Here is a 19772-nt window from a genome sequence, read left to right on the forward strand (position 1 = left end):
GTTATGAGGAAGTTGGGGTGGGAGCCATTTAGATATAATTTCATCTCCGTTATTACATCCATTTTTCATCTCCTGAATTAAATGGATTTTACATGTGGACTTACGAATAAGAGAAACTGCTTCTGTAGAAGCTTTGATATGAAATGTGCACATGCAATCTCTGTCAGTCATACAGACTTCCAGAAAATACATATTTTGACCATCTCAAGTGCATAAATGCTTATTAAATCTTACCTCGTGCGTTTTAAGTGCCTGAGCGTTAGAGCGGCTCTACAGTGTGTGTCATCCGCCATGCACTTCACTGCTGAACATTAACATCACTGCGCAATTGGCCAACTTCTTTCTGAGGTTAAGAATTCAAGATAAGTAGACACCATACTGGATTTCTGCCATCATTTTGCAAAAAAAAAAAAAATAACGTTAAAAAAGCTTTCATGGGGACAGCTTTTCTCACATAATTAAGTACTCCCAAAGATATAGAACTTCGTTATTTATATTTAATTGTATGTGGATGTAGAGCCTTATAAGACACTATATGTAAAGGAGCAACTGAGGTGCGAAAGTTGAGCAACACCTGGATGATCTAATGTAAAGCAGCAGTCAGCAGTCCTTCCAGTACTTGTTGATTATTGAAACACTGCAAAGGATATCTCTGCTTCACCTCCACCTTCAAAGGCAACAAATCTGTAAAATGAGTTTGTGCTTTAAATAATCAAAACTTATCTGTATGTTTTATAAATAGGTCGCCCTATGTAGGAAGAAAGAATTTACGTTTCTGATTAACTTATTATGCTAATGGTATCCTCACTGTATGCAATAAGCTTGATAAAGTACATTGGTTAGGAGTTTTCTTCATTTTATTATTTAGATGTCATATACTAATTTTAAATTTTTCATTATGATTTGAAGTTTGTTTACTCTGAATCTGAATTAGCTGATTTTTTTAATAACTCAGTAATCTCTGTCATCATAGATTTGCCTTATATTGCCAAAAATACACTACAGAAACATTAACTGGAAGAGAAAGGTCTGAAAGATAGACTTAAGTTTTGTTAGTTATAGAAAAGAACACTTTTCTAAGTGAGTTAGAAACTGAGAAAAGGAGTGTCTTCATTAGCTATACAAAAGGAGGCTTTCCAAAGTTTATTTTTAGTAATTTTATTAGCCCATTTGTCAAAATGTTTAAAATACTCAAGTGCAGTTGATTTTCAAAATGAAGCTTCACATTTTTTGGTAGAAAAACAATTTAAAGTGAGACACAGCAATTTGGTATTTCACTTCATTTATTAGCTTCTAATTAAATAGAAATCAGCAACAGAAATTAAAATCTAAATCACAAAAGTAATTATCCAGTGTATTTCAAGTGCATTTTCAAATATATAATTCAGATATTTGAGCGTTATTATATAAGCTGAATTCAAATTTCTTTGAATATATTTAAATAACATTTCAAGTATATTTATGGAATGTTAGAAATAGAACAAGCTATATATTTGAAACAAAATGTAAACTTTTAAAAGTTCAGACACTTTCAAAGACAGATAAAGTACCAGAAGGAAATCTACCTTTAAATGGTATATTTGTTAGTGAAAAATGTCTGGAAGAACCCAGAATGGTAACTTAAGTTCTGTTTACCAAATCACAAAACACCAACATCCACACTTGCAAAGACAACGTGAGATCACAATTTTTCTTACAAATCAAAGTATACATTACACACTCCTTCCGGTGGCACACCCTGGTCTTGTTTCCTCCCAGGCAGAGGCGCCTGGACTCGGGGATCTGGGCTGGCTGAGACCGGGGAGTGGGGGAGTGAGCCGAGTGTTCGCCGGGGTCTTCCCTTTCAGCCTCCCAGTTTTCCAGCGAGGGAGACGGGCCATCCTTTATAAAGAAATCATAAAATACTCCTGGGTTTCCCCCCCACACATCGCTTCCCCTACTTTTTCTTCCCTGGAAGGTATGAGATGATGCTTGAACATTGTATTATCCTTTTTAAGGAAGAGATTGTTGCACTGTTGGATGTTAGACTAGATACAGGAAGTTTTCATTTCATTTAGGACTTGGAGAAGAGCAATCGCGTCGGCTCTCGATTAGGTCATCTTCTAAAGTTTTTCCAAACTTTTCGGGTTGGTCAGGATCTCTCTTGCCAGTCGCCACGTTTGCTTGGCCGCGTTCTCCAGGGCCGAGTGGGGCTTGCCTTGAAACAGATCGAGGTTGGGGAGGAAGTAGTGGGGACACCGCCGGCACTGCAGGCAGGAGATGAGCTGCAGCAGGATCCCGTTCAGCCGGTCGCCCAGGCAAGACTCGTCCCAGTCCGACTCCCTGGGATGCTTTTCACACTCGTAGGAAACCAGAGTCTTCATGTGGTAATTGTTCAGGGGCTGGCCGGGCAGCTCCAGGTGGCGGTCCCGCAAGGTTTTGAGGATGGAGAGGCATTTCTTCCTGCAGCCCCCCATCTGCAGTCTGTTCTCCGCCTCGGCGAACTGCAGCACCCAGGCGTCGCTCTCGGCAGAGCTCTGCTTGCCGGCCAGGGAGTGGCACTCCTTGGACAAGAGGTTGAAGCCCTCGGCTTTGACCTCCGCCACGCGGTTGGGTCCCGGCCAGGGGATGTGCGGGAGCGGCCAGTGGGCCGCACTCCGCGGCCAGATGCCGGTGCACTTGAAGGCCGGAGTGATCTGCACCACGTACCGATCTCGGATCCGCAGTTTCACTTCGCTGGTGTCCGCCACCATCTTCACCACGTCCCGGTAGCTGCACTTGTCCACCGCCTGGGCCACCAGCGTCTGGAAGCGCGAGCGGATCTTGCGCGCCGAGAGGTAGCCGGAGGCGGTGATGAACTCCACCCAGAGCGACATGCTCCGCTTGCGCCCGTCGCTCAGCTTCAGCACCGCGCAGCCGGGCAGCGAGCCGTCGTCCACGAAGTTGAAGACGCCCATCTGGTTCAGATACAGCACCACTTCGAACTCGGTGGGCGAGATGACCTCGAGGCCCTCGTAGCGGTTGTCCATCTCGTTGAGCGAGCTGATGAAGCGCGGCTCCTGCACCTCCACCTCCTTGAGCACGTCGGAGACGACCTTGCACACTTCCCGGATGGTCTTGGCGATGGCCGCCTTCCTGGCCTGGCACTTTTCGTTGTAGTACTTATTCAGATGGTAGACCAGCTTGGCCTGGGCCGCAATCATGTTGGGGCAGAGATCCGGATTGTACACCGGAGTCTCGCAGTATGCTGACGGATCCAATGCGGCTGCTGGCGCGGGAGCCAACTTCGGAGAGAACCGGGCCGCCGCGCCCCGCGCGCGCGGACGCACCGCGCCTCGCCTCGCCCGGCCTGTCCCGGCGGACCTCGACGGGCTGCCCGGCGCCGGCCACTCCCGCCGCTGCCCGCGGGCCCCGCTCGCTGCCGGCCGGCCGGAGCCTGCTCGCCCCCCTTCCGCCTCTGGGCCTCAGCTAGAGACTCCGAGGCTGACCGAGACACATGGAGAGATCACCTCCTGGCTACGAAGCCCAAAGTTGCGCGGAGAGAGCCCCAGCAAAGCTCTTGCTGCAGTGAGATAACCTGCCCTGTCCGTGTTTATTTACGCTTCCCCGTGACCATTGTGTGCAGGACTGTGCATCGGACGGACGGACAGGCGGGCGGGCGGCAGGGTGCTGCTGAGTGTGCAGTGTGCGTCGGGGTGAGTGTGCGTGTGTGTGTGTGCGTGTGCGCGTGTGTCGGAGAAGCTGCTGTTGGTTTGTCTAAGAGCCCAGATGCACTCGTGTGGAAATTATAAAGGCAGGGCCAGGCAGGCGGGCGGCCAATCGCCACTGGGCTCGTCACTACAGCCTCCTCCAGCTCCAGCCTGGCTAATTAATCCCCCCTCATGGATAGAGGCACGCAAAGTAAAGGTAGTGCTGCTGCCTACGGAAAACCACGCAGGCCACCTAGACAGTTTGGAAACCAAGAGGAATCTCTCAGCTCTGGTATTTCTTGAAGCATATTGACGTTTGGAAAGGACTTGGCAAAGTGGCTCTCGTGCTGGAAGCCTGCTTGTCTGTTTACCTCTGAAACGCAAATACAGGTGTATTAACGGTCATCCATCAACGAGCGAACTAGATGGACTTTCTAAAGCAGTCACTAACTTGCATTTAGAATAAGATAATTAATGTCCGGTAATCCTCCGGGTCTTTTTAAAAGGCAGGTTAAAAGTTTGTTCTTTCAGGCACAGGCTGCAGATGGAGTAGTACTCCAGAAACGTTTTCATTCGGGTGTTTCCTAAAGCGGAATAGTAAAAAAAAAAATGAAAACTCAAAGATGATGATCTCTTATTTTTACCAATGTTTTCCTCATTTGCACTCGTTGGGAGGAATCTGAAGACCGTTGCTGAAATGGTAGATGCTGTCTACCCTAATTTCAACTGGTAAACTTGGGGTTTAAAGTGTGTTTGATTTGCACATCCCGCGGTTGTCCCTGCCTGCTGGAATACTCGCCTGGTGTTCTAGTCACTCCAGCAAGCTCCCTCCACATGTATCTGTGGAAATACGCGTCTGTTGCAATGTGATTTCCTATCAGAAGAGGTGGTAAAGCTGGGACCCACTGGTACACACCCATCCTGAGCACTTGGAGGTTTGGGGTGTCTGCCATATTTACACATGCAGTGTTAAGGACACATCTCCTCTATCAAGTGTCCTTAGTGGTGTCCTCACAGTAGACTCCTAATTTTATACTATTTCTTATGATTTGATTAAGGGAAGTGGTGTGTGGTTGGTTTCAAAAACAAATACTTTGTCATCGTCAGATTTTTTTTTAATTTAAACGTCACTTTAGAAAGTTTGAAAAAATGCTACTACTAAATTTTGGAACCTTAAAAAATGAAATGGTTTCTACATGTAGAGCACACTCTCTGCTTCCCTTTACAAGCTGTATCCTCAATGGGCAGAAACTAAAGGAATACTAGTTAGGGGGCATTGTGGTTTTAAAGCCTAGGTGACATTTCGTTGCATACTTTTACTATACATGCTGGTTTTTGGATATTGAGAGAGTTCCAGCGAACTCCCTAATAATGGATTTATGAGCCTTTTCTTTTAGAGCCGCTTTTACTTAACATGATCCTGTTGGAGACCCCCACCTTTTACTTATGCTTTTCATTATTTCCTTTTCACGTGTAGACTGCCACAGAGCCACCTCAAATTTCCCTACTTGTTACCCAAGAGTGATAGATTCCGATTTAGATATAAATTGTACATCACATTTGGGATGCGAGACGTCCATCTCATGCATTCCCTGAGACCTTTTCCCCTAGGAACCCCGCAAAGCCCTCCCCACTTTGCGAGTGTCGCGGGTGAATGCACTGCTACCTTTTGGCCAGTCAAACCCGAGCGGAGGGCTGGGAAGGCAAGGGACGGGCTCTGGGCAGCGGCTCGGCTCGGTGCGGAAGGCCTCTGGGCGCAAGGTAGCTTGGCTCTTCTGCATCCCGCAGCCGCCTCTCTCCTCGCTCCCTGACCTCCGCTTCTCCACTCTGCCCTGGGCACGAGCTCTGCGCGTTCAGGAAAGGTTCAAAGCCTGGTGCCCTGGCTCGGCCCTCGCCTCCCCTTGTCCTCGAGTAGCCGCGGCGGGATCCGGCGCGGATGCTGCGCCGTGCCTCTGCCTTGGGTGCCGGCGAGGATGCTGGTCCCCAGACGGAGTTTCTGGCTAGCTAGGGCTGCCCTCAGGCCGCCCTCCGCCCCCACCCCTGGTTGTGTAGGATGCAAGAGGCGCGGAGGCCCGGCCTGGCCCTGCGGAGCATCCGACGGGAAGGACCGGCCATGCCCAGTCTGTGCCTGGCGCAGGTGGCGCATCTTCAGGGCTCGCTGTGCTGCTTAATTGGGTTAAAGCGAAGCTAAGCACAGGAGCACCGTGAGCAAACTAATTGGTGCAGCCGGAGCCTTTCCCGAACGATTTGAGCTTGGAGAAAGAAGAATAGACAACGAAAAGGGCTAAGAAACTCCTTAGTCGTGGAGGGTTCTGTGCAAGTGAAATCACTGGGTTTCAAAAGCCAGGCCCGTGTTTTCTGAGCCGCTTCTTTAAGCCCAGGCACACCCAGTGTGGGCAGCGATTTACATAACTCAGGATTCACCCCGCTGAGATCCAGCTCCCTGGGTGAACTGGGCACCCCGAAATAATCCTCCCGCAGGTAGAGCTTGTTGCCGCCTGCGGTGATTTTCTATTACACTGAGCACGTGAAATGGATTGTGGTCTACCGCTGAACCTCTCCGTGGTCATAACGCTTCTCATTGTTGAAAGGAAAATTAAATTGTCCTGTTTTCCATCCCTTCATGTGTTTGTTTTATTGAACTGACGTATCAAAAATAACAGTATATATATTTTTTGTAATTCACCTGATTTTAATCTAGGTTTTGGAGCTATAGTTGTATTGAGCCAGGGAATTAATTAATTACTTGATAGTTTTCATTTATAAAAAAAATCATTTGATCCATTGAATTTGTTTCAGTTAATGATGTGGTAAATACATGGGCAATCTGAAAAATCCATTTTTAATGCAAAGTTTATACAAGAACTGTACCAGTCTTAAAGGTTTTGCTCTACTCAGTAGTCTTAGCAGAAAAGCTCCATGTCTTAAGATACAAATGGTTGTGTTCAGTGTGTGCACTAAGGCATGGTTGACATGAGCTAATAATAGAATGATAATTGAAGAAAAGCAACTTAATTGAAGGGAAAAGAAAGACCCCAAGAATCTCATGATGCAATCATTGAGATGCTTATATTGGAATGGTATTTAGAATTTTAACCACTGCCACTTCATTTTCTTATAAAGGCAGCCTGGATTTAAAATGTACCAGTTAGAAAATCCAAGAAAGACACAAGAACACCATTATCATAAACATTAGAAGGATATATGGGTATAAGAAAGTGATCATTAACACTTGAAGCATTCCAAATAATAATTACAAAACAACTCTTCCTGAAGTTTTATTTCCTAAGTAACTTACCCCTTCTGAAGGTCATTTGTATAGGACATTCAAAGTAGTGCACAAACAGTCTATTTGAGAGGGTTAATGAAAAATTCCATTGTATTGAGAAATGTAAAAATGCAAGATTTCTTTGTATTTTTTTTTTAAATCTAAGTTAAATTTGAGGTGCAAATTCACAATTTTCAGCAGTTGTGGCCTTTCTGGATGTGCTCCTGTAGGGCATTTTGTGTGTTTTCATTACCTGCTGCTGCTGGTTTATTCACAACTGTTGGTGAATTTAAAACCTTATTTTTAATAGATGTGTATTACTCTGGGGAGTTGAAAAGAATAGGAAGTTGATTTTATTAAGTTATTTATCCTTACCGCTGGAGTGGCTTGGAAGGCTCATTGGATTCATCTGATTTCTTCCCTGCCCCCTTTTCTAAAAGTGTACCCTAGCTATGGCGACTGTTTGATTCTGCTAGACACAATATACATCTTTTACACTAGAGAAATTAAAGGCAGGTTCTTACACAGAGTCTTTATGTGTCACATTAAATAAGGTAAAATGAGGGGAGGCTCTGGTAATTCAATTTGATGGCATCTATACCTTTCTCGCTGTTGTGGCACTTGGTGTAAGAATACTTGAAACAAAAGAGCTCAAAAGGTTCAAAAGTCTCAGTGATTTCTTAAAGTAATCCATGTTTTAACATCAGGTTCATTACTAAGTCAAACATAAGCTTTAAGTCACTGTTTCAACAGTTTGGGCCCCATTTTATTTCTTCAAACTTAGTATCCTGAGAATTATGGTTAATTTTTAAATGATCTTTTCTTAACTTGAATGGTGGAGTCAATTAACACAGTATGTGTGTGTCCATCTCCCTCCCTCTCTCCCTCTCTCTCTCTCTCTCTCTCTCTCTCTCTCTGTGTGTGTGTGTGTGTGTGTTGTATTCACCCTAGTAAATAATTATATGGTCACATCTGCAGTGATGTGTACTTTTCCATAGCACTGCTTGCTAAACTTAACTTTGGGATTAAAGATTATAGCTGAAAGTAGACCATATAAGAGTTACCACCCCTGCTTCAAGAGTAATTCTAGGGAGCTAGATCCACTTTTGTTTTGATAGATGAGGAAGTTTCAAGCCTGGCTTCTTGTGATGTCATTCAGTTTCTTCACTTCACTTGAATGTATACACAGAGGTGGAGGATATTTTAAGTTGTATCTGTAAATTAAAAAAAAAAAGTTGAGGGAGAGGTGATCAAGAGAATATCTTATTATTTATAATATAATTGTGACCTTTAACCTCTTCCAAATGTTTATGCCACCTTCACTTCCTGAGTATTACAAAGAAAATTTTGGTTCCACTATTTTTGTTCTTTTTTTCATAGACCCTTTGTGAAAGCAGTGTTCGCTTTCTAGTTGATAAACTAAAAGTTAAGTTTTAGCCTATACTTTTCATTCAAATATTATAAATATAAATAACAAAAGATTATTTTCTATATGAATAAATGAAAACTAGGTATTCCATTAGGGATAACAGACAATAGTTTACATATTTTTGCATATATGACTGCAATCCCAGTTCTCTTAGTAAGCTACATTTTTATTGCTCTTAGAGAAAACAATAGAACCAGGTGCTATTAGTCTGTTAATCTGTACATGTGTAGTAGGTCATCCAGCCTACAGTGCTCTCATTACTACTCTATACTGTATGTGATTAAGCTACGGAAAATATCCAGCATGACCTTGAGACTAGAATATGCTACACAGCTAATCAACTCCAGTGGTTGCATGTCTAAAACAACTCTCTTATTTCTAAGTTATCACTTGAAGAATAGTTTTTAATGAACAAAGCAATTTCCCTAAACTCGGCTTTATCCTAATTCAGTAACTAAAGTGTTAATTTGAAATGATAACATCAAATAAAATGATTACTTTTATATGATTTATGCAAAACAAATGTTTACTAGAAATGGGGGAGTTTAAATATTAACAATATTTTTACATTTTTATAGATTATGAACATTATCTGAGAATAGACCACCTATATAGATTTTTTTCACTTACCTATTACTATATTCACTATTCTAACTGTACACACACATTTTGCATATAGAGATTTATGCAAAATAATAAGTAGAAATCAGAATTGATAAATAGTACTTACTGATTTTATATAAATACATAAAATAAAAAGCATAAATAAAATGAAGAAAATCTGTAAAATTTTATAAGTCTATAAGATTTAAAAGGCAAATTTTCTGTAGCATTTATGTTTTAAAGTTAGATATCTTGATTTATAATTTGCATATAATATCTTTCCAGTCTATGATTTTTTCCATATGAATGTGCCAGTCCATGAATTCTTCAAATAAATCAGCAACTTTTGAGACATATTTATGTGACTATCTTACAAACCTACTATTTTACTTTGTATTTTCACAAAATCAACCTATCTTTTGCATGATTTCAGGTGTGCCTAAGGAGTTAAATATAACTCACATTAAATAATATGTGCATATTCTCAGAGCCTATGCTTATGAGTCATATTTTGTATAAATGTATCTTGTTTAAATCTCAATGGTTGCCAATACTCAGAACAAAGAATTACTAAGCTATAAGAGTGTAGAGATTTTCACTAGCAATGATGCTGTTCAAATATTTGCCTTGTACAATTTGGAATACTCTATTTACTTTTTCCCCCAAGACATACAAATTATATAAATGTTTTCTTCTTTATATTTTTATTTGGCAATTATAATAGTAATTTTAATGGTATGCATGCTTACAGGCCTATTAAGAAAGAAGTTATTGCTTTTTAAATAATCTTAAACTATTTTTAGGAAATGTTCTTTTTATGGTTTCTAAAAGAGCCTATGCACACAGTCTCTGTATGCACACACACAGCCATAGAATTTCAGATAATAAAAGATTGAACTGGCTTCTGTGTATTTTCATGATAGCCTGGCAAAAGGAACAGGAACTAAATCTAGACTCCTTGTTGCCACCAGGAAGCAATATCACATTCACAGGAACATCCCCTTTAGCCTTTATCAGTTTTTCAGTAATACCATAAGAGATTGCTGCAGATGGATTTAAAATTGGTAACAACTGGAAATTCAACAGTTTTATCAACTCACATATATTATGTCAGTTTTGAATTCCATAAGCTTTTAATTGTGAAAGTGAGAAGTTTAAGTAGCAGTAGCCATTCTGTTCATAGAAATAAGAATCTATTGCTTAAATTTCCACCTACATTGATATGTATCAATATACATGAAATGCCATTGCTAATTTAAAAATCATTTCCCACTTTTTGAAAGAGACCAGGGTTAAATATTTTGCAACCTTCACCTGCATTTGATAAGTAAAATGCATAATTCATTGTGAGGAAAGTGGAGTTTGGGGTTTTGTTTTTGGGTTTTGGCTTTTTGACTAGCAAATGCAGTTCTTCATTTGTTTTGCTCTCCACGCTGCATTAGCACTGTTTTCCCCTGTGTGCATCTGCCAGTGTACAATTTAGCCACGGGCATCTGTAGACCTTGTGGTGATCAGTATTGCAGGCAAAAGCCATATGTGTTTAAATAAAAAAAAATTCCCTTTATTTCATTTGCTGTTTTAACTGGATGGATAACTTTTGTGCCTCAAGACAGAAGAAGAAAAATACAGAAATAATTAATTGCTTCTATTCTTGAGGCAGTTTCATTTCCCCCTCCAATATGGAATGCTTGTCAGCTTTCCTGATAAATGACTGCATGGATTTGCATAGATTTTACATTAACACAAAAATTAGTTTTATTTGTGAAAAACTAGTTTACATAATAATATAAAACCTAGTGTTATTGATTACCTTTCTAAGCATTGGTGACTTGAGAGGGATTGTAGCATTTTAAATTTTCTATGGTCTAATCAACCTGTTTCTTAATTTAAACTTTTTGCTATCTATATACAGCTTTATGATGACTGGATATAAAAGCGAATCTAGAAAATTTTAAGTGTTATCAATTCTCTTACAGACATTTCACAACCATTTCAGACCCATAGTTTTAGCAGCATTTATGGAGAAAAAGATTCTTCTTCTAAACTTTTGTCAATTTTTAAGTATTCTTCACCAAGTACATCCACCAAATCAGGGCAGAATGCTGTAATTTTAATTTTCATACTCAGGTCATCCAGCTGTGGGTGCCATATTGGGTATATGCAGTTGAGCTCACTTTCTGGGAAGTCACACATTGTTCACAACCTGATTTCAAATGTATCTTAGAACCATTCTTTCTACCTACAATCTGTTTGCTTGAATATACTTACTTAATTGATCACCCTAAAACCATTCTTAACATAAAATTTTAAAAAGTACTAAATAAAAACAAAAACCTACTCAGCTAAAGCTGTTTGGCTGCTGCAAACAATCCCCTCTAAGTGGCCGGCAGCAGGCGCTTAATCGTGCACATTCTGCCACCTTGTTGTCTAGAGGCAACCTGCTAATTATGTGCTATCATTGTACTATCCATGTAATAGAAAATTCAAATATGTTCTCTGCTGCTAGGTACATTACAGTGTGTTCCATAAAACATACTTGATCCTCACAAAATCTACCATACTTAATGGCAGCCTAATCCAAGATTGTCCCTGGCACTTCTTGATTCTGGGACACCCTGGGTGCCAGCTGTCACAGTTCAGCTAATGATGACAAATGCTCCTCTCTATGCAGATTGAGAGCTTGCTGGCTGCTGTGAAACGCAACTAGATCACCTTTCTCCAGATAGTAACTTAGCCTTTTAAACTGATGTCATGGAACGATCAGCTGAGAGAGTTTCAATATCTGCATCTTTAAAAACAAATCAGAACCATATCATACAATGCCTTGAAAAATGCCCCCCATTTATGTGATTGGCATTGCCTTCCCCTCACATGCTGTAATATTCCTAATTGAAAGCTAAGTAAGATATACCTCATTCCCAATCCAGAGTATGTATTTAAACCCAGCGTTCAGATAGTATAAATGATTAAGAAAATCATCCATATTGCTTAAACCAAAAAATATGCAAGTAAAAGTTAGAAGGCAAATATGTCTTTTCTTCTCCTTTCTTCTCCCACTATGTACACGTTAGAGGATCACTGTTGCTATTGATTATTTTGAATACATTCCAACCTGATATTTTAAATTGTTCATTCTATGGAAAATTGTATTACATTGTGATATACATACCTACATAGATTTGAATAACATAACTCAATAGGACAAATTACCTGAGATGAGAATGCTTGACCATTGCAACATCATTTTCATTTTATGAAGATGCATATGTATTTATCCATTTCATACTTAAAATAATTCTGAGCTTTAGGAGATAGGATGAAATGGAATGGAGATCAATATTCAATGCATATATAATCTCATTTAGTCTTCACAGTAATTGCTAGGTCCCATTTACAAATAAACTGAAATGTGAGAAGTTGAATATCTTACCAATTGTCACACAAGTAATTTTAGGACCAGGTCTGTCTGATTGTGGGTGGACATAGTGTTACAATCTCTAGACTGTATGTTGCAGAGAAATAAGTACTTCGTGACTCTGACTAGTTATTATCTGTGGCAACAGCTGCTGTGATATAAGTAGTATTTTGAAAATAAACCTACAGGCTTACATGGCAGTAAGAATGTGATTGATGAGCATTAGATTTTAGATTCAGTATGGAATCATATTAAATAAGTAAATGTTAAGATGCTGTGTTATGAATTTCCATTTTATGAGTATAATTTATTGATCTATTACTTAGAGAAAAACTGTTCAGGAAAGAGATATGTTATTTTATGAATATCTAATTATACTAGTTCACCTAAACACCCACATGACTTAAAACCATGTAAGATTAATGGAGTACATGTTTATAAAATGAGAATTTTAGAAACAATTATATCAACAAATTTTTGGGTAAAAATATCTATATACTTTAATAATTTTATATATCTTGATTGTTAGATAGATAGATAGATACACATACAGATTATACTCTTTTATCCCCTTGCCCATGCTCCCATTTCTCTGGGGTCTTCCTCATTGGGGTTATGGGGATTCACTGTGTGGTCATGAACCCTGAGTCAGTCCCTGTTTTACTTTTCTTTTGTATGGTTCTTTTATCCATATAGTGTACTGTGTGATAGCAATGAGCTATAGAAGCCATTATAATGTATATCTTTCTTACTGAAAACTTCATTTTATCAGGAATTAAAATCTAACCATCTCCAAGAAATCAGTATGGCTGAGCCTGGTGGTGCAGGACTGCCTGAATCTTACCATCACTCCGCAGGCTGAGTCAGCATTACAAGTTTGGGTGTAGCCTCGGCTGCACAAAACGTTTCTGGCCAGCGTGGACCCATAATGACAGTATCTCAAAAACAAAAGCACACCAAAGAAAACTGTGTGAATGCCAGTTAACTTTTTATTCTTCAGTAAATTGTTACTTTGTATAGAATTTATAAGTATTTTTAATGACAGGTATATGTCTCTAGCTATGTTGTAAAGTTCTCATATAACTTATGGAATTGTATTTATCATTAGTAGTAGCGCTGATGCGAAACACATATAGCTTTTATAGGAACATCTTATCAAAATATAAAATGCTCTTAGTGTCAGGATAAGTGGACTCACCTGTCCAGTGGGCCTGGCGCTGCGGATGAGAGCAGGAGGAGGGCTGGCACAAGCTCGTTGGTGAGGAGCACAGCGCTCACGCTCCCCTGTGCGGCCCCTCCTGCCGACTCAGGACTGCTCACCTCCGAGCGCCACGTTCAGCAGCATCACTTAGGAAATCATCCTACGCCTGAGCCAGATGTCTCTTCTTAAAACCCTTGCTGCGCTGGAGACATGTCTTAGTGGTTGAGGTGCTTCCTGTGAAGCCTAAGGACTCAGGTTTGATTCTCTACTACCCACGTAAGCCAGCTATACAAGGTGGCACATGCATCTGGAGTTCATTTGCAGTGGCTAGAGAGGCCCTGGTGTGCCCATTCTCTCCTCTCTCTCTCTCTCTCTCTCTCAAATAAATGAATTTTTCAAAAGAAATTTTAAAAACTGTTATCTTTTAGTTCTTCTTTTTTTCTGAACAATTTTACTTCTTTAACAAATAAGCCCTTTAAGCCAGGCATGGTGGCACAAAGCTTTAATCCCTGCAATCCGGAGGCAGAGGTAGGAGAACTGCCTTGACCTTGAGGCCATCCTGAGACTCCATAGTGAATTGTGATCTTTTCCTGAGCTGGTGGTATGTCCTCTCTCAGGATTCTGGGCAGTGACAGTAGAATCCACAGACGAGCTCATTCTCTCCAGTGTGTTGTTCCACTAAGCTGTGATGTTTGGTGGGTTAGTTGTCATAAATGCTTTTTCTTTTTAAAAAATATTTGTTTATTTGTGATCAGAGAGAGAGAGAGAGAATGGGCACTCTTAGGACTCCACTGCTGCAAACAAGGTTCAGATGCATGCATAAGCCACTGTGCATCTGGCTTTATGTGAGTACTAGAAATTGAACCTGGGTCATTAGGCTTTGCAGACAAGTGCCTTAAGAACTGAGCTCTCTCCAGCCCTAAATGCATTTCTAATGGTGTTGGAATGTAACTCCATTGTGAGTCAAGGAACATCTGTATTTCAGACATCAGTTGAATATACCTGGGCTCTTCAGTCATTATACTGACACCCTGTTTCAACATATTGCACTGTTCAGGACCCATTCTGGCACATGGAGTTTGTCAAATATGGTCCCTAAAATGTATGACTTGCTGAATTGATTGGGGAGTGCAGAGTAACCTGGGTCCTAAAGTAAGTAAAACACAGCTCCATTAGCTTTTTGGGTACCACCATACCCCCTTTGAGAAGTGCTGTGTGTGAATGAACATCCTACCAGCTTAAACACAAGTAAGCGGGATCCCAAGCACACGACTTTGGCATTTCTCAGCTCATTATGTCTTGCTACCTGTAGTCACATTTCTATGGCAGACTTATAATAGGATGTTGTTTTTATTTTGAATAATAATAAGCCCAACAATTTCTAACAGTTTGTCAAATTCTTCATGTCCAATGCACATAGAAAAAATAAAATTCAACTTAAATGAATGTAATGTGTTTACCTACCCGAAGTGTAGAAAAAAACCCCTCTATCCATCCATGAATAGATTAGTTCTTTAAATAGTGAACATATACATTTACCACAAGCTTAAAATTCTAATGCCATTAGTTTATGGCTTTATCAGAACATATAATCGCTATACCCCCATAGGTGTAGGGTATATATTTTGACATCTGCAAGTAATTTATCATTAATTGTTGTTATTATTATTATTATTATTATTATTATTATTGGTTTTCCAAGGTAGGGTGTTGCTCTAGCCCAGGTTGACCTGGAATTCACTATATCATCTTAGGGTGGCCTTGAATTTGTGGCAGTCCGGCCTCTGCCTCTGGAGTGCTGGGACTAAAGGCATGAACCACACACCTGGACCAATATTTTCTTTTTGTATCTACAAATGAAATCTACAGGCTTCCCATATTCTTGACTAGTGGACATAAAAGAAATTTTACCTTCCTTGCAAACAAATGATCACATCGACCATCATAGGGATCAGTTACATGTTGATCTGTTAATTTTTTTCATTTTCTAACAATAATGATCATTTCAAAGTAAGTTATAGAGCATGAGCAGGGTAAGTGCTTTTAAAATGGAATGTATTTAATGAGTAGAAGTCAATGTGAAAACATTTTTTTTTAATGAAGCTAAAAGTCCCTCACCAATCAAGACCCTGTGTGGAGTTGCTTTCTCCATGCAGAATGCTAAAGTTAAGCCCAGTACTCGAGAGTGAGGTGGTGAAGCGTGCACAAAGGGCCTCTGTTATAAAGGGCCCATTAATTAGTGGCTGTAATGTAAGGCAAAACATTGGAGTAATGAGTAGTAAAAGGTAACTAACATTCAGTAATTAGTATGATATAAAATGTATTGCCTTTTACTATGTTTCTGTGTGGTTAAAGAAACAAAAGACAACATCCCATACGCACTCATTTTTTTGTGAGCATTATTGATTTTAAAACCTCAGTTTTCTGCTAAAATAAGCATGTGTTTTGGGGCTAGAGAGATGGCTTAGCAGTTAAGGCACTGGCCTGCAAAGCCAAAGGACCCAGGATCAATTCCCCAGGACCCACATAAGCCAGATGCACAAGGTGGCACGTGCATCGGAGTTCATTTGCAGTGGCTGGAGGCCCTAACAGCTCTTTCTCTCTCTGCCTATCTCTCTGCCTCTTTCTTTCTATCTATCTTTCTTTCTTTCTTTTTCTTTTGTTCTTCCCTTCTTTTTCTTTCTTTCTTTCTTTCTTTCCTTCCTTCCTTCCTTCCTTCCTTCCTTCCTTCCTTCCTTCCTTCCTTCTTTCTTTCTTTCTTTCTTTCTTTCTTTCTTTCTTTCTTTCTTTCTTTTTCTTTCTTTCCCTCTCACTCCCCCTCTCTCTCTCTCAGACATAAATTTAAATAAAATACTGAAAAAAGAGGCTAAGCTTGTGTTTTTATTTGCCAGGTTTTCCCCACAATGAAGACCTTTCATTAATACGTTGTTTAGTGTTGTGTGACATTGGGGCCATAGACCATAAGGAGAGCCTGCTTGAGATCTGCCTTTCTTGCAGCTTCATTCTTGAACAGAGAATAAAGCAGCCCAGTGCTTTTACAAAAGAAACCTTCCTGAGAGAAGAGCTGTCCCATCTGCTTCATCTGGTGGTGCATACAATAAGAGGTGTTATCACATGCATCCGAATGCACTTGTGTGGTTTTATGAACTCTCTGTGCTTGGAGGACTTTATAACTTGCCCACTCTATTGTACATCAGTCCCAGCTGACCCACACACATTCTGCTAAGCATATTTGGGGATAATTAGAACTAATGAAGCTTGGAACACAGCTAATTCTCTAAGTGATTTATTCCCCTGCTCTTGTCTGATTCCTAAGAATTCTCCAGCTCTAAGCCACGGATGATTTTCCTAACTTTGTGTTTAAAAAGCTATTCTCTTTTTATGTTTGTTTGATGGACATTACAAATGAATCAGGTATTTAAAAAGCTGACAAAACAAATTTCAAAGTAACAATTTGTAATATTATTTCTTAGTTCCCAAGGTGATAAATTAGGGCCTCTTGAAAGTCGAGCCACTTAGAAATACAACCTGCATGTAAAGCAATTGAGAACTGGGAACAGAAAACTTCTATTTCTCAATTAAGTTTCCAGAGGCAATATGAAGATTTTTAGAAGCTGTTAAGAATAACCTTCATGTTGTAAAAGTCTGTTCTATTAATATGGCTTCACTGTACTGCAGTGTTTAGAATGACATGCCTTGACATGCCCTCACCAAGCCAGTCAGTGATTCAGTGGCCTGTAGCACTGCAAATCCCATCAACTAGCTTTCCTTTGCTCTTACAACTGTAGCAGTGAGTGGCGCTTTTGTTGTGCACGTTAAGATCTGGTAGCTTACTGAGGGCATACTTGAATGAGGACAGACACAGTTGCCAACAGAAGATGGCTGTAACTTTATTAAAGCTTTGGACTAGGTAAATAAGACACCAATGGGTAGTTCTTATAGCTTAGGCTCTGTTTGGTCTTGTGTTGCCTAAGAACCATTGCAGAACTCGTTCTTGTAGATTGTTAATGGTATGTGTTCCTCCCAGACTTTATTTACCACACTTTGGAACAAATGGTATGAACAGTTTAGCATGAAGACTACTTTATTCTATGCATTGATAGGCCTAAGTCACTGAAGTGCACTAAGCAAGCTGGCTAAGAATTGATTGACTGACCAACTAGAGTTCTGATTCTCCTTACCAATGCTTACAGACTACCTCAGGTGAATGCTAATCTTTACTGTAATCCTTACCTGAGGGTACCCATCCTTACATTTTATCCTCTGCCTGAAAGTCAGAAAATCACTAAAATAACACATCTTAGGACCTCAAAGACAAAGGTTATTTTTTAACTTCTATTCATTTTTTTTAAGTTAATGGCTTGGAATAATTGCCCAGTGTTGACTTCTTACTATAGTTTAGTTATCATGCCAGGAGTTTAGTTTCTCTTATTGATGCTTCATTCCCCCACCATCAGAACAGTGCTGCTGTTGTTTCAGTTAAGACACAGAGACACACAGCAGACTAGGAATTCCTTCACCCTGAGAAAACGAGAGATCTGCCGAGGCCAGATTCCTATCCATTTCTGCTGGCTTCACAGCCCAGGCCTCACCTTCTTAGAGAAGACTCTACATTTGTTTTCCTATCTGCAAAACAGAAATTATAGTATCTTCATTGTTGGAAAGTTGCACAAATGAAAGAAATTAGTACGCATCAAAAGCTTAGAAGGTTTAACAGCTTTATTTTCCCAAGTCTACGTAGTAACTAATGCCTAGAATTTGGTTCATCCCTGACTCTAGGTCCCGTAGCTGATCTAGGATAGTTCCTAGGTAAATACTTGGTGAACAAATAATTAAATTCATATTATCCGTCCTATCCTTCTTAGTGAAGATTTTGTCATTTCTGCTGGTTATTTTAACTGTTATACCACATTGTTCATATAGTGAGTAGATGGATTTTCCTTCCTGCTCCCCAATAAAATATATGCATTGATCACTTTCAGAAGCGCCAGCCAAGAGAGTTTTTTCTTCAAAGCCTCACTCATCTATCCAGTGGTCTTAACACCTTTCACGTATGTAAGATGCATTTCAGACAGATAGCCAAGAGGATCATGGTCTTTGTACAACGACCTTGGTAATCGTGACTTTTCCCCCTCGTTCAGGCCAAGAACGTCACTGTTTTGACTCACATACCACATATCCAACGTGGCAGCAAAGGCTCCAGAATCCAACCACTCCTCCTCAACCTTATACCCTCCACCCTTATCAAGCAATTTAATCTCTTCTTACATGTCCCACACTCATTCCTCGTCGCCTTCCTGTCATTCCCTGGACTCTTTTTTTTTTTTTTTCCTCCACATAACAGCCAGAAGGAGTGATTAAAACTAAAAAAATAAGAATAAGAATAATTAAAAGGTCAGGTTGTGCCACTTCTAGGATTTTATTTACCCAGTGGCTTCCCATCGCAGATGAAAGTTCTTGTCCTCAAATGACCCTGAGTCCTCGCACGTGGCCTTTCCGCCACTTCTCCTTTTGCTCATCACCTTCTACTGTCACTACTGAGTCCACTGATACCCACTCACCTTAGGTCCAGTACAGGTACTTGCTGGCTCCTCTAAGTAGAAGTGTGCTTCCCATAGCTTTGCAACTTTGCCCCTCACCCCCTAAAGATGTTTGCCCTCTGCAAAATTACCATCATGCCCACCTGATCTCCCTCTAGTCTCTCTCTGCCTTCTCTCCCTTCTCCTCTCATCACTGGCTAACATGTGTTTTCACTTGTTTATTATGTCTCTCAGCTGCTTTAAAATCTAATCTCTTCCTGAGGGCAAGAATTTTATCTTTTCATTGCTGCATATCCAGTATCTGAAATAGTGCCTGACTTCTAATGAATGTTTAGTAAGTGTGTTTGAAGGAGGAAAGGAAAGAAGGAAGAAAGACACGGGAGAGTGAAGGGAGATGGCAAGAAATGAAGTTAGGCTATGAATTAAACCTGCTGACCATTGTAATAATGCTACTGAAGCTCTAACTAAAGGTTAATGTAACCTCTTGAGAACCTTGATGGCTTCTAGAGGTTTACTCACTCTAGTTCTTAGAAATTTTCTTCTCAAGCCAGGCATGGTGGCGCACGCCTTTAATCCCAGCACTCAGGAGGCAGAGGTAAAAGGATTGCCGTGAGTTTGAGGCCACCCTGAGACTCTAGAGTGAATTCC

General features: G+C 40.3%; 2 protein-coding genes across 6 annotated transcripts in view; one reads left to right on the forward strand and one right to left on the reverse strand.

Annotated features, from left to right (window-relative positions):
- Nbea (neurobeachin) overlaps window positions 1–19772 on the forward strand; it is a 563720-nt gene that overhangs the window by 385456 nt on the left and 158492 nt on the right. The gene's annotated exons all lie outside the window — the stretch shown is intronic.
- On the reverse strand, window positions 1490–3272 carry Mab21l1 (mab-21 like 1). The gene has a single exon (XM_004660001.2). The coding sequence runs from the start codon at window positions 3180–3182 to the stop codon at window positions 2103–2105; it is 1080 nt and encodes a 359-aa protein (XP_004660058.1). The 5' UTR covers window positions 3183–3272; the 3' UTR covers window positions 1490–2102.

This window comes from Jaculus jaculus, chromosome 7 (genome assembly GCF_020740685.1).
Source record: "Jaculus jaculus isolate mJacJac1 chromosome 7, mJacJac1.mat.Y.cur, whole genome shotgun sequence".
Lineage (NCBI taxonomy): Eukaryota > Metazoa > Chordata > Mammalia > Rodentia > Dipodidae > Jaculus > Jaculus jaculus.

Bases quoted from the DNA above. Each gene is read 5' to 3' on its own strand.
- Mab21l1 (XM_004660001.2), bottom strand. From the start codon at position 3,182: ATGATTGCGGCCCAGGCCAAGCTGGTCTACCATCTGAATAAGTACTAC.